At 31.6% G+C, this 14,304-nt stretch overlaps 2 protein-coding genes and 1 long non-coding RNA gene across 5 annotated transcripts; 1 reads left to right on the forward strand and 2 right to left on the reverse strand.

Annotated features, from left to right (window-relative positions):
* On the reverse strand, positions 1 to 3,506 carry LOC112695350 (uncharacterized). The gene is made up of 3 exons (XM_025747664.3): positions 3,266 to 3,506; positions 2,361 to 2,476; positions 1 to 2,114 (listed from the first exon to the last, which is right to left on the reverse strand). The coding sequence occupies exon 3, from the start codon at positions 2,010 to 2,012 to the stop codon at positions 171 to 173; it is 1,842 nt and encodes a 613-aa protein (XP_025603449.1). The 5' UTR covers positions 2,013 to 2,114; positions 2,361 to 2,476; positions 3,266 to 3,506; the 3' UTR covers positions 1 to 170.
* Positions 3,507 to 5,006: 1,500 nt separating this feature from the next.
* On the forward strand, positions 5,007 to 9,778 carry LOC112695351 (uncharacterized). Of its 3 annotated transcripts, XR_011862075.1 has the most exons (9): positions 5,007 to 5,409; positions 5,517 to 5,646; positions 5,922 to 5,995; positions 6,352 to 6,441; positions 6,540 to 6,591; positions 7,295 to 7,354; positions 8,209 to 8,303; positions 8,838 to 8,883; positions 9,575 to 9,778. It is a non-coding gene; the product is annotated as an uncharacterized lncRNA (long non-coding RNA). The 3 variants fall into 3 exon arrangements; XR_011862076.1 differs by lacking the exon at positions 8,838 to 8,883 and having other exon boundaries at positions 9,575 to 9,711; XR_003150378.2 differs by lacking the exons at positions 8,838 to 8,883; positions 9,575 to 9,778 and having other exon boundaries at positions 8,209 to 8,733.
* A 1,413-nt stretch (positions 9,779 to 11,191) lies between these two features.
* Positions 11,192 to 12,803, reverse strand: LOC112695352 (putative F-box protein PP2-B12). The gene is made up of 3 exons (XM_025747665.3): positions 12,279 to 12,803; positions 12,053 to 12,171; positions 11,192 to 11,926 (listed from the first exon to the last, which is right to left on the reverse strand). The coding sequence occupies exons 1-3, from the start codon at positions 12,570 to 12,572 to the stop codon at positions 11,356 to 11,358; spliced, it is 984 nt and encodes a 327-aa protein (XP_025603450.1). The 5' UTR covers positions 12,573 to 12,803; the 3' UTR covers positions 11,192 to 11,355.
* Between the last annotated feature and the right edge of the window lie 1,501 nt (positions 12,804 to 14,304).

The raw sequence follows: 14,304 nt of genomic DNA on the forward strand, positions 1-14,304 counted from the left end.
TGCAAACGGCCCAACAACCGAAATGTGGATTAAGCCAAAAATTAATTAACCTTATTCGCCACTGACTGGTTCAGCATACATTTAGTTTAAATTACAATACTAACACAACATTCATTCTACTTGCTCTGATGTTGCTGAATCGAGATATTTTGACATGTAAAGTACTTTTGTCAAATGGGCATTGTGCACTTCTTTTGAGAGTGTCCTAACATATGGCAGCGACCACATTGAACTACCCTTTTGGGTCGCTTAAAGTTCTCCACTCGTAGAACCTTCTTTTTTGGCCTTCCAGGTGGTCGGCGAGTCTTTGGTGGGCGAATCATAATATCAACCCTTGCACCTCCACCTTCTGCTCCTTCCCCAAGTTCTCTCCATTCACTCTTATCTGGAATGGGATTTATTGTCTGTGAATAGGTCATTCTGTAACTTTGTACAGTGAAGCATGGTTCGGCAAACATATGGGCATTGTGTCCACAAGATATAAGGGCAGCAGCAGCATGGGCACAAGGTAAACCATAAAGCTGCCATCGACGACAAGAACACTCACGGCTTCTTATATCCACAATGTTGGTCCTCTCAGTTGAGACAATCTCAAACTCAACTTCATTTGCCCGGAGTACTTGATAGCAATGAGCATCAGCAATTGCTTCCATAATCCGCTTCTCAGCCGAGGGTACAAGGATTGATGTATACCTCATGCCCGTATCTTGCCGATCATTAAACCAAGACACCATCTGCTGCCGGATGTGTTCCATCATCTGCACTATAGGAAGCTCATGACATTCAAGGGCCCAGTTGTACAGCAATTCAGTTACCCCAAGAGTAAAATGGCCATATCGAACACCCTCAAAGTATGCCACAGCCCAAAGATGGGGAGGAAAGTGTTGAAACCAAGGTATAACATCCTGCGAGATTTCTATCATCTCACTAATCTTGCTTTCAAATTCAGCAGCTGTAAGGGCATAGACAGCATTCCAGAAGATATTCACCAACTTTGTATTTTTGAATGTATCGCGAAAATTTTCGCTAACATAGCGTAGACAGAAACCATGGGAAGCAGTGGGAAAATGTGTTTCTACAGCCTCCACAATGCCTCTTTGCCTTTCAGATAATATTGTCAGTCTAGGCATGTTGTCAGTGTTTACTCCAAGAAGCTTTCGCAATTCCGACATGAACCACATCCAGTTTTCATCACTTTCAGTATCAACAATAGCAATGGCCAAGGGAAACAATGCATCATCAGCATCAACAGCAGCAGCACAAAGCAATGAACCCAAGAACTTCCCTTTAAGATGTGCTCTGTCAAGCTCTAAAAGTGGCCTACAAGCATTTATAAACCCATAAATTGATGCACGGTAAGAAATAAACAGGCGCTGAAAACAGTTTTCTTGTCCAGTGGCAACAACAGATGCAATGCTACCAGGGTTGGTTTTCCTTATTTGCTCACAGTATGCAGGGAGAAGACGATAACCTTCTTCAAATGTTCCATGAAGTGCAGCCATGCTCCGCTCCTTCCCACGCCAAGCTTGCATGTAAGAAACAGCAACTCCATGCTGATCACGGATATCTTGCAGTATTTCCCTTGGCTTGTATTGTGGATTGTCTCGTATGCGCGCTTCTACAGATCTTGCAACCCAACCTACTGATGCCTGCTGATGATGAAGGTTGCGAACTCCCTCACAAGTATGGTCTCCATGTAGGGTTCTAATAGTAAAAGTAGAAACCCCAGGACATTTTGCAACATGAACACGCCATGGACACCCTTCTTTGGAGCATTTTGCTATAAAACGACTGCGATCTGACTTAACTATCCGAAGGTCAAAATGCATAGCTATGGCAATATCTTTCAATGTTCTTCGGCAAGTTTCTACATCTGGAAACTCTTGCCCAATGACTAATGGTTGTTCTTGCCTAATGATTAACGGTTGTTCTGCTACAGTCTGAGAAGCATTAGTTAATGCTAAAGAATGAGTAGCCATATGTCCACCAAAACAAGGAAGGAGCTGTGTCATCTGAATCTAAGGGTTTCCATCATACTTATGAATTACTAGGGGCTTCCATGGATAGACACCGAAAAATATCACCATAATTAAACTTTCTGCCGGTTACAGACACTGCAATTCGTTGGAGGAGACATGATTAAATTCTATAAGTAGCTCAAAACAGAAGACAATCAAGGAAAAAAGAGAATATGGAAATGTCCTATGAATAAAGAACATAAAATGCAGTAAATTAAGTAACCAATAAACTTATAACAAATATTCAAAACGGGAAAGAGGACAACAGAGGGAAGGAAATTGTAGAAAATATCCTGATCCACCATCAGACATGAAAAATAAATCTATAAACAATGCACTTACATAAACGGGGGAGGGCTGTGAATGACTTATTTCTTGTGCAGCATGAACATTGTGAATACTGAATAGACATTCTCTGAACATGGCCTTGCCTAAACTGCTGATATGGTTGATTGGCCCTTCACACAATTAATGCAAAATAATTTGTTATCACTTGCATAGAACTGCTTCATTCATTTATTCTTTGTTTAACAAAAAAAAAAAAAACAAAAAAACAAAAACTGATTTCCAATCAGTTGCTCTCATAAGTCATAACCAAAGCACACTCTTTCTACTCAATACACTGACTTCTCATCTTTTCGGAACTCAAAACCAAGATTTCGTGTTTATATTCCCTAGCTCTCATGTAAGGGTTTCTCTTCTGAGAGAGAAAATGAGCATGGAAACAGGATCAACTGCCAGGGAAGCAGCATAAAACCGATGTATAACATAATCCATTGAGAACATATATGAGTGATTCAAGTTTCCAATCACGGTTACAGTGCCCTACATTACTCACCTAAATACCTAGGTCACAAAATCTGCATCAAGATAGGGGTTTGAGCACAACAACCGCTAACACTCACTGCGGATCCGACAATTACAAATCTGGATACCTCAGTTTTGGTGTCTATTGTCTGGAATTTCGTGAAGTACGAGGCGGGATTTTCCATTGACAAAACAATTCTATGAGCGAATGAACAGGCTACCTAAAGATTCAACAAAAATCAATTCCATTTTGGACAGAAACAAAAATCGAAACTTCTAGAAGTTTGTATGTGGAACTAATCGAGGGTATGATGCGGAAGAGAACAAACAAAAACGGTGAAGAACGGGCTTCCATTGAGAACATGTAAAATTTAATTCTCCAAAAAAAAAAAGTAAAAAGACGGGAAAGAAGAAGAGAGAAATAAAATTAGAAAAAGCACCTTAATGATTATTACTGTTATAATTGATTTGATTATGTAACGGTATTGTGTGAGTGGTGAGCTGCTGCTGATGCTGCTGTTTCTCCTTCTCCGTCTTTTGTTTGTTATTTTGTTTTGTTTCAGCTTTCGGTTCTGCAATTTGAGGAGATTATGGACTATACCAGACAACTCTTTTTCCCCTTTTTTTTAATGTTTCCATGATACGCACAATTAATTCTAAAAAGTATTACACTAAAAATCTAAGACAAAATTTACTTGTACTTACTTAATAATAGATAAATAAATATCAGTACAATTCTTTCCAACTGATAATAATTGATAAAGAATTACATTTTGTATTGGTAATTAATTTTTAATTTTTTTATATAGATCATAGAATATTTATTAAATCTTATTGTTAACTTTAAAGTTTTATTACTTATTAAATAAATTTAATTTTAATGTGTTAATCGTATAAATAATTTTTTTATATAATCATATGATTAAATTCATGAGTTTAAAAATCATGCACTGCTAGAAGAAAGGAAAACTAATTTTGAAATAATTAAGTATATAATAACATATGTTTAACTCTCCTAATTTTGTTATGATGGGTATACGTAATAATACTATAGTTTAATTTGGTATTTTATAGAAGTGTTTTGACACAGAAAATTATCAAGGCTAATTACTGAAAGAGAAAGTTTAGAAGGTCAGTACTTTTATTAAAATTTGATCCGTATTTAATTATAAAAAAAATTATAATTATATACTATTATATATTATCTTAGACAATTAAAAATATTGATGACGACTTTTTACTGACTATACATCACGAATTCTAATGACTTTCTAGCACTCATTTTACTAAAAAAAAATAAACTTATGTTTTTATTTTTACTTTATTTAAACTAATATTTTTTTAAATATACTTCATCTCAATTTATTTACTTGGCAAATAGTAAGATTATCAAAATTTATTATTTTTAGACAATTATTAACTTAATTTTTTTAATTTAATAATTTAATAATATATTTTATTCTATATTTTTAAATATTAATGACTAATTGACTAAAAATAATAAATTCTAATAGTCTTTTAATATTTTTTTTCTTTCTTAAAAAATGTAATTCATCCTCATATTAAAAAAGAAAACAAATTCTACTGTGGGAATTTTGTTTATTTTTAAATCATACAAAAAGATTAGATAAAATATATTTTTGTCTTTAATATTTATAATTTTTTTAAAAAAGATATTACTAAAATTTAACTTTATTTAATTTTGTCCTCTAATTTTTTTAATTTGTGTCAAATTTACCACTTAAAATCTTTAATTTTATCTCTAATATTTTATATAGAATTAACAAGATAATTTTGACACAAATTAAAAATATTATAAATAAAATTAAATACAACTAAACGTAAGAAGCATCTTTTAAAAAAAAATCACAGACGTTATGAATAAAAAATATATTTTATTCAAAAAATTTTAATCAGTTGTCTTTTGAATTAAGTTCTATTTTAATCTCTGACATTAACAAGTTGTATTAATTTAGTTTTTGAAATTTTAATTACAATAAATTAATTTTTTTATTCAAAAAAATATACTACATTATGTCATATTTAAAATTTATATTAAATTATAATTATATTTTAGAATATTTATTTATAATTTATTTATTATTTATTCTAAAATAATTTTTTAGTTAAATTATAGTTAAATTAATTAGACTAATAAACTAATAAATTAGTAATTAGAGCGATTTAATCACCGGTGTGATTTTCAAAACCTTGAGTCAAGTCACCAGGATCGGCTGGGTAGTCCTGTTCATTAGAATAGAGCCGGAAGTTGCAAATGTCTTCGTCTATGGCAGCAAGGGAAAGCCGTGTGTCAAAGGAGAAAGAACTGAGTGAACCCCGATGAAGAAGAAGGTTTAGCTGCAGAGACTATGAGCACAAGGTGAAGAGAACAGCGAAGGGTATCCCAGTAACCAGTAGGGTCGAGATTGTAGCTGAAGATTTGAAAGTCGGACTAAATGGGAAGGGAGATTTCGGATCGGAAAAGTGGAACGGCGTTGGAATCTGCTGCACATCACGCGCTTGAAAGCAGGAAAATATTCTTGCATACGTCTTCTTCTTCCTCCAAATACATACTGTTTCTACTGTTAGTTATTTATTCCAAAGTGGGATTAACACTATCGGGCTTCAGGTTTCAATATTTGTGTTCTTTTCTTTTGCTGTCTTTTTCAAGTATTCATTTTTTTTTTGCAGTTTAGGGTTCCAGACATATTCAAACGAGTTGCAACTTAAAGTGTTGTCGGTAATGGTTCTATAATTCACGGATAAGCATAGGATTCTTGCATAACTCAAGCGCCTCGATCATGACATCAAATTCCTTCAGGTTCTTTCTTTCTTTCTTATAATTTTGATTTGCTTACTAAGAAAGTGGAATCTAATTTAGTTGCAAGCAAACTTCTTTGCAAATTCTGAATTGTCTGTTATCCGTCAGAATTTCTTGCCAAGTTTATTGCTATCCATTTTTCTTTAAAATTCATTTTCTGTGTTTTCTTAAACTATGCAGGAAAAAGCAGATAATGTGTCAGTCATTTTATTAATATCTCTGCCTCTCTTTTTTTTTTTTTTTTGTTCTTGACCATTTTCCTTATCTTCCCTTAGGAGGAACAAGGTGTAGAACATCTCTTCAAACACTTGCAGGATTTTCCAGACAATACGTACAGCATTTTGATATTGTATGCATTATTTTTTTATTTCCTATCATACCTATTATTCATTTGTTTGTTTCAAGTCATTCATGTTTGATAAAGATATGTTTCCAATGAAAATTGTGAATCAAATAGGTATCTAGTTAGAATCACCCCTATAGTGTTTTGACAAACCCCAATTCAATTTCTAATTGGTTTGGCTGAGCTAATTACTGCTTCACATACTTGAATTTCATATGCTTTGTATTGCTCTGTGATACATTCCATTATCACATATAAAAAGTTCTCATCGTTTCATCAAGTTTGTTTATTTATTTATTTATTTGAATTCTATTATTTTGGTGACTTTGTTTTAACTGATATCGTGCATGCTCTATTTTCAGGTCCTTTATTTATTTAATTAATTTTGTTCATTGCAAGAGGTCCGTTAACTCTTTCAAACCTCTATATTTAGGAGGATAGGTGGGAACATGGTAACTAACTTCATCCATTCTAATAAATTTTTTCATCAAATCTATAATTGTCCTTTATTTATATATTTGGTCATTTATTTGTGTTTTGGCTTCTAAAGGTTCAAGTTGGAGAATAACCTTTGTACAAAGTTGACAGTAAATTGGGTGAAGGTGAGCGTCTATTGCAGCCTCTGGGTTTTCAAAGTTATTTGAAACTTTTGGTTTGAGAATTGAGATTGATTTTAGTTTTAGTTGACTTCTACTTTTTATTTCTCAAATGGCACTAAAATTTGGGATAAGATCAGCAAAGGCAAAAAATATCTTGATTTGGCAATAAATTTGGGCACTATAACTATAGCCCTTCTTATGAGTGACAAATTCATTATATATTCCTTTAATATCTTGATTGTAAATATCCTTCATTACACATTTCTATATTGATGAGGTAGAGGATACTAGCAGAGATAGAGACAATTGACAAAAAAAGGTCAATAAAGTTTGTTGTCATGTCTGTGTATTACAATTTTCTTCAAGATAGGTATCTTTTTAAAATGGGATTTTATCTAAAATGATTGTATATTCAAAAATATTAGAAAATACTAATTTTTTTATCTTACAATAAAATACATAACAGAAAATGAGTGAAAAGAGAGAATAAAAATGCCAGATAAAAAGAGATAATACTGGTAATTTTTTATCAAGGATCTAATTCATTTAAATTAAGATGTTTTTAATAATTTGATTAGTTCCAGTACATAATTAATTTGAGACACTTATTTTGAAATTGATATACCCTATAGTTAATGTATATAAAGATGAATTATGTTTGTATCTATAGATTGTGATTTGAGTTGAAATGATATATCAATTTCAGGTTATGGTTACATCCTGACCTTTAGATAAGCATACATTGGTGAGAATTGTGAGAATTGCGGTGAGTGAGTACTTCCTTGCAATATTTACTACAACTAATCTTTTAAATACTGCCATAGAAACTGTGGTCACTATCTAGATCCAAAAAAAAGATCAATAAGGTATACTGAAATGACTGCACCACCATTTCTTGTGAATTAAATACAATTTTCTGATTTGAACTGTTGACAAAATAAGTCTATATTATTTAGCTTGAGCTTGATACTTTTGGTTTGAGATGGATTAAGGTTTTAGTTGATTTCTGTCTTTTAAGCAGCTCAATGTTTTCCCCTCAACTGGAGGTTCTATACTTATCCTTAGAAATGAAAATTTCATACTGATATATCTGCACCACCACTTCCTTTGAATTAAATACAATTCCTAATATAAACTGTTGACAAAGCTATCATCATATGCACATAATGTTACATTAGTATTATGGTACTAATAGTAACATCCTCAGTCACACCAAAGATCGAAGGCTTGGTGTTTATTATTTCAGGTTGGGGTGAAAGTGATGTTATAGTAGAAGCTTAGTGATCTTTTTCTTTGATTTTGTAAATTTATCTTTCGTAAAATTTTGTTTGTTTTTGTTTATTTTTTTATTTTCACCCTTCTCCAATAAAAGTGCTCTTATTAGTGTATTTTCTATTCCATGTTTCACATAAATTTGAAATAATGGGAATTACAGTTGACTTTATTATTTTTATTAATTTGCATAAGCTTGGAATTTTCTTATGTTTACTTTTTAATATGGTGAAGTTTTGCTTCAGTTACTATTTGCCCTTTGGAATTATCTTAATGGCAATGTGCAGGGATTTTTTATTGCATTAATGCCCCATTCCCCTCATATGTGTATATACTATCATTATGTAGGTTGTGCTCAAGGGAGAAGTACTTGGGGTGGATTGTTTGATACAGATGACAATGGCATTTTTTATTCCAATGACCCAAACTATGACAACACTGAGGTAAATAGTGCAAAGAAATCGAGCATTCAAGTGCATATGACTAATATTGGAAGATGAGCATTCAAATGAAAGGAAAAATTAATCACCACCACCACCTGATTTGGTGGATTACAAAGAAAAAGCAACCGTAGATATGGACGAATAATTTGTAATTGATGATGTTATTGCAACAATTGATGAACTCAAAGAACTTCAAATGCCACAATGTAGTTACTATTTTGTTTCATTGTTTATTTTTCATTAGTTGAAGTTAAGATGATGGCATTGATTGTTTTTAACCTTTTCTTCCTACTAGCTGCATCTTTGATTGGTTCATTTGCCAATTCAAAAATTCTTGCTGCATTTTCTGTTCCTACTGGGAAGAATTCATGTAATATTTTGAAATACAAGAGTCTGATCCTGAAGTAATTTCAAGACCTTTGCTATTTTTTAGATTTCATTTGATATATACATTTTCTATTTAAGAGGCATAATCTATTGAATTTGCATATATGTATCATTAGGTAAGTACTTTAATAATTGTCTCTTTGATAGTGTGATTGCTTGAATTGGTGGCATGCTTTTTGGCTATGATACGCAGGTATTTATTTCATTTCATTTTGGATTTCATATACACGATTTAAAAAAATCATTATTCCTTCTTTAAATTCGTGTTTATTATCATCTGCCTCTAATGATTCTTTCTGTTTCTGATTGTGTGCATCAAAGTTACTGATTTCATCTGATTTCTTACTTATAGTAGTTTATTTGTGAAATTCTAACGTGTGTTGACTGAAGATATGAGAGATATATCAAGGCATTTTTCCTCCTTCAATCATACTCCAAGTGTAATTAATAACCAAAACTTCTATTTTACAATTCATTCTATTTAAAGTAAGAACTGAGTTGTCACAATCAAAACAAGAAAATTTTGATGCAGCTTTGTCTTTGGTGCATCTATTCTTTTATAATATTTGTTTTATACATAAAAGAAAATTGTAATCTAACTTTATGTTACTTACATATATCATATGTCTAGACTGATAAAAAGGTAAGTGAGGTGATATAGAGTTTAAAATAGTTAAATTATGTTATTCACCTAAGGCTCCGTACCATCCCATCTAAATTGAACATTGCTAATTGCCATTGTAACCGATGCAATTTTCAATTCTCATGGCCGCATTCAATTTTTTTTTACATTTTTGAACTTCTTAAATATCAGTTTGTTTATTTATTGTTGTTTTGATTGGTGTCGAATGACTAATATGTGATTAATGACCCGGCTTTGTCAGGTTGAGGCTTAATTGGTCACGAATCTCATCTCGCACAACATTGTTTAAGTGGCTAAAGCAAATTACAAATTCCATAAAAGATATTTTTTTGTTGGTTTCATGGTTTAATTGCTAGATGCAGAGAAGATAAATCTAATGGCTTCTTAAGAATATGTGCTTTTTTTTATCCAAAGAACATTGGAGGCCAAAAAACAGGTAGATTAATGTCCACATGATGCTTCCAATGAGCCTTTAGGTAAATATTGCAAGTTTGTTCTTTCTTTTTGTTTCTTCTTACATTTAATTTTTGTATTTTTAGGAATACATTTAATTCTTGATGATGACTCGATTTTAGAGAAGTTCTCCGCAGCAATTAGTGCATCCATCATTGGTGTAATTAGAATGGAGACATCACTTGGAAGATACAGTATTAGGGATGTTTTTTGTTTAGTTTGTGTATAATTTTATATTCCATGAATTTTGTTCTTTTGTTTCCAACTTACCAAGTGACTACATGGAAGAGTATGTTAAACAACAATGTTAAAAGAATGGAGTTAACTTTGAGGGTGTTTAAAAGTTTTTAATAAGTTAGAATTTAATAGAATGTTTGAGAGAATTGAATTAATTATGGAGAGAATTCTTTGATTAGGAACCAAAAGAATATAATTGAAATAGAACATGTAGAGTGTGTTTGAAATAATTATTTTGTCCTTTAACTATTACCACTAAAGTGAGGATAATTTTAATAATATCATAGTTCATGAGAATAGTTCATGAGAATACAATTGAAAGTGGTTTGATTTAAACTGAATCATGATTGATTTCTTACTAGAAATTAAATCTGCGTTACCTTTTACTAAAGTATAAAAAAGAATTTTAACACTGGAGTGAATTAAAATCACAATGTTTCTAAACACATTCCTTATCTTACATTTTTTTAAGTTAAGAATTTTAACACATCACTGCATCTACAAACACTAGAATAGTCTAATAATCTTCATGTCTTCTTTTTTTTTTATTGAAATGATTACAATTTACTTTAAAATTTACAAATATTTTAAAAATAATAAAGATGATCATTTTTTTTACACCAGATAAAATAACCAACAATTTTTTATATACAATTCTTTATATTCATGTTATTCTAATCTATGTATGTGTTGCCCGTGCATAGCGGATACCTTATTAATAAAAATATAAAATTATGCCTAATAAATAAAATATAAATAAAATTCTTATATTTTAAAATATTAAATTAATATATTTTATATTATTTTAAGAAAATATATAAAAATATTAGACAAAGATATAACTTATTATTTTCTTTTTATTTATTATCATTAATTTTTCATAATTACATTTTTTATCCTTTTATTTTTTTCTAAATTTTATATTAAAAAATAATTTTTTTATTATTTATTTAATTTTATATTCAATTTATTATCAAACAACATATAAAAGCACTATTTATGTCTTTATCTTATTCTGTGAAACCAACCGCAGCCATTTAGTACAAGAAGACGGGATACAATTGATTTTGGGAGCTCAATATTGCATGGTGTAAAAGATCAAAAGCACAACCCAATGAAGTTGAATGAAGTTGTAGGAAATGCAGAGAGCGAGATACATAGCAGTCCATGCAAATAAGATCATATTTCATTAAACTACCCAAAAATTTTGGTCTACAGAGACACTATTAAATGGAAGAAAGACATTGAAAACGAAAAGAAAAGAATGCAGAAACATGTACTAATCATAAAGTGATCAGAAGAAAACATGCCCTTCTTGGGTATAGATTATTACTAATTTGATTTGATTGAATTGATTGGGTTGAACTTAGACCTTATTTCAATTCCTTGAACGACAAGCCCACCCTTCCAATCGCCACTCTTGACTTCATAAACAGCCATTTCCATTTCCCTGTCTTCACATCCTTTGTTGAAGAACTCGCCCAATTCAATCTCCCACCACCCGTCATCTCTCTTCTTCGGACACTCACTCCCACCTTTGCAATTAGGAACACTCTCCACAGAAGGTTCAGGAGATGGCGGTGGCGGCAGTGGGGCTGGCTCTTCAACGTCGGCCATCAATCGATAACGACGACGGGATCTGCGAGGAATAATTTGGCGCATACTTTGCCCCTGGGGCTTTTCTGCGTCCAAATAGACAGTTCGCTTTGGAGGATCGGACTCTCCGGCGATGCCAACGGTGACCTCAACCGGCTGGTAATCGAAACCGTAGGATCTACCCATCAGGCTTGGCTTGTAGACAAGATAAGCTCCGTACATTGTGTCTTCAGAGAGCATGGCTGTGTTGATCCACCCCCTAATTTCCAGCCAGCATACACTTACAAGTTCTGCTACCTCCGAAAACCTGATATCATTAATCATCATAGCATGTTAGGTGATTCAATCTCATTGATCTTCCTGCCCACCAACTGTTCGATAGAATGTGAAACTCAGAATTAAATAGAGAGGAATGGATGGTGAATTTAGTCACCTGGTGTCTGGAAGAGAAATCCATCTCCAGTACCTGGGTGAATCTCCCCATACAATAGAGAGAGACCTAGCCGAGAGCATGTAACATTTCTTCCCGTATTTCTTATCCAATGCAAAGCTCTGATTTCACAGGCAAAAAAGATATACAGCTGAGTCAATATCACTAGTTCAATTATTGCATATAAAGGTCAAGAAAAAGAGAGAGATAGAGAGTTAAATTATTTTACTTTTTTGCCGGAGTCAACGAGGAGGGGCTTGTGGCAGAGATGGAAAAACAGGTCCTTCTTGGAAGAGAGATGAGGGAATTGCGATTGGGAGAGGATGGATAGGTAATCGGAGGGGAGGAACCTCTCCCAAACGAGGTCAGATTGGGCCGCGGAGCGGAAGGAGGAGGAAACCACTGAAAGGGCGGAGGCGTCGCGAGGAGTCGTGAAGGATAGCACATTTGCAATGCATCCTTCTGGAAGGTTATCAAACTCCATTACTCTCTTTGGCTCTACCGCCTTTGCTACCATTATCATTATATGAATGCCTTCTTCCTCTGTGTTGTGTTGTGTCTGTCTTTGGGTGTGTTGCTGTGGTTTATATTGGGGGGAGTGCGAAGAGGTGAAAGTGCAGGGTAGCTTAGCGGTTAAGAATGCATTATATACTTCGCATATTTATTTTTGGTTGCCGCACATTTTGAAATAAAAAGCCTATACGTATGCTGCCCTTCCATGTAATATCTGATAAAAGGAAAAGTAGAGCGAGATAAACTATTTCCGTTTTATCACTTAATAAACTCTCTCTTTTAATTCAAGCTTACCTTGTTAAGCTTCGTCTAATTAGTCAATTAATTAATGAATTATGTTGAAATCCATATTTTTATAGCTCTTTGGATAACAAATATTTTAAGAAGACGCTAATAACGAAAAAAATAAAAATAAATAAATTTTATATTTTTAATAAATATATTAAAAATTTTTAAAACTTTTATTTTCATTTGTTTAACAGGTGTCAAGTTAGTTTTTTTCCTGGTGCCTAGGTGTCAAGTTAGTTTTTTCTTGGTGACTAGGTGTCATTTTAAAAAAATTTCAGATACGTAACATCTTTATATTTACATTACATTTAAATTCTAATATTTTTTGTTTTTTAATTAAAAATTGCTACTTCATAATATTTCCTACTGTTTTGTTATCATATCAATATAATTCTAGCAAATTAATTCCAAGTATATATACATTCGTTCTACATAGATTTATTGATTTCTATTTTTATAAAGCAAATATAAAACTCAATTTCAAACTATTCTTATTCTATGAAAAGGAAAACCAAAGAATAAATTAAAGGAGCAAAAGGACCTTTATCTTTATAGCATAAAAGTATCCGTCTAATGAATCCCACGTCAAACAAGTCTTTATTAAGCATTTTAAAATGCCATATTGCTAAATTGCAGCCTGAATATGCCTTATAATGAGTTATGCACTTACGCCTTCAATTTCATATAACTGCAGGATAATGTGGCCTTTTGTACACTTGTTTGTAGGAAACATGTATCGATCTAGATCAGCTCAGCTGTTCTTTCCTCCTATTGCAGGAAAAGAATTGAAAAAATTCTTAATAGCAATTTTAAGTTTATCTATTATTTTTAATTTAAATAAAATAAAATAAAATAAAATAAAAACTAACATTAAATTAGCTCATAGGACTAAAATGGAACTTTTTCTACGTGCTTTAAGAATCCGACACACTTCGACGCTCTAAGTTAGTTTTTGTAAGGGAATATAGTAATTCTAATATTTTACTATGGCAGCAATTTTTGAAATTTATAGCCATCAAATAATTATTTATGAGATTTTTAATAGTATGAGATTAATGTAAAATTTTATCTAATGACTAATTCTTTTTTGCTGATTATATATTGATCAGAATTTGATAAAATTACTAATCCTTTAAACTTTTCCTATCTCAACCTATCTCTTTATTTTATTCAAATATTTTTTTTATAAAAGGGACTGTTCATGTAAAGATTGCAAAAATAACTTTTTTTAAGTTGTTTATTTCATCACAATAAAAAATTATACTCTAAAAATGTAAATTAATATAAAAATATAAATTATGAATAAAATTAAAAATTTTAAAAAAGAAGTAATTATATTAATAATCTAACTAATATTAATTCAAACGACACTGAATTTTTTAAATTTATACAAAATCAAGTTTTTAAAAATTTTTAATTTTACAATAAATGTTATTTAAAGAATTCAAAATAAA

This window comes from Arachis hypogaea, chromosome 6 (assembly GCF_003086295.3).
Source record: "Arachis hypogaea cultivar Tifrunner chromosome 6, arahy.Tifrunner.gnm2.J5K5, whole genome shotgun sequence".
Taxonomy (NCBI): domain Eukaryota; kingdom Viridiplantae; phylum Streptophyta; class Magnoliopsida; order Fabales; family Fabaceae; genus Arachis; species Arachis hypogaea.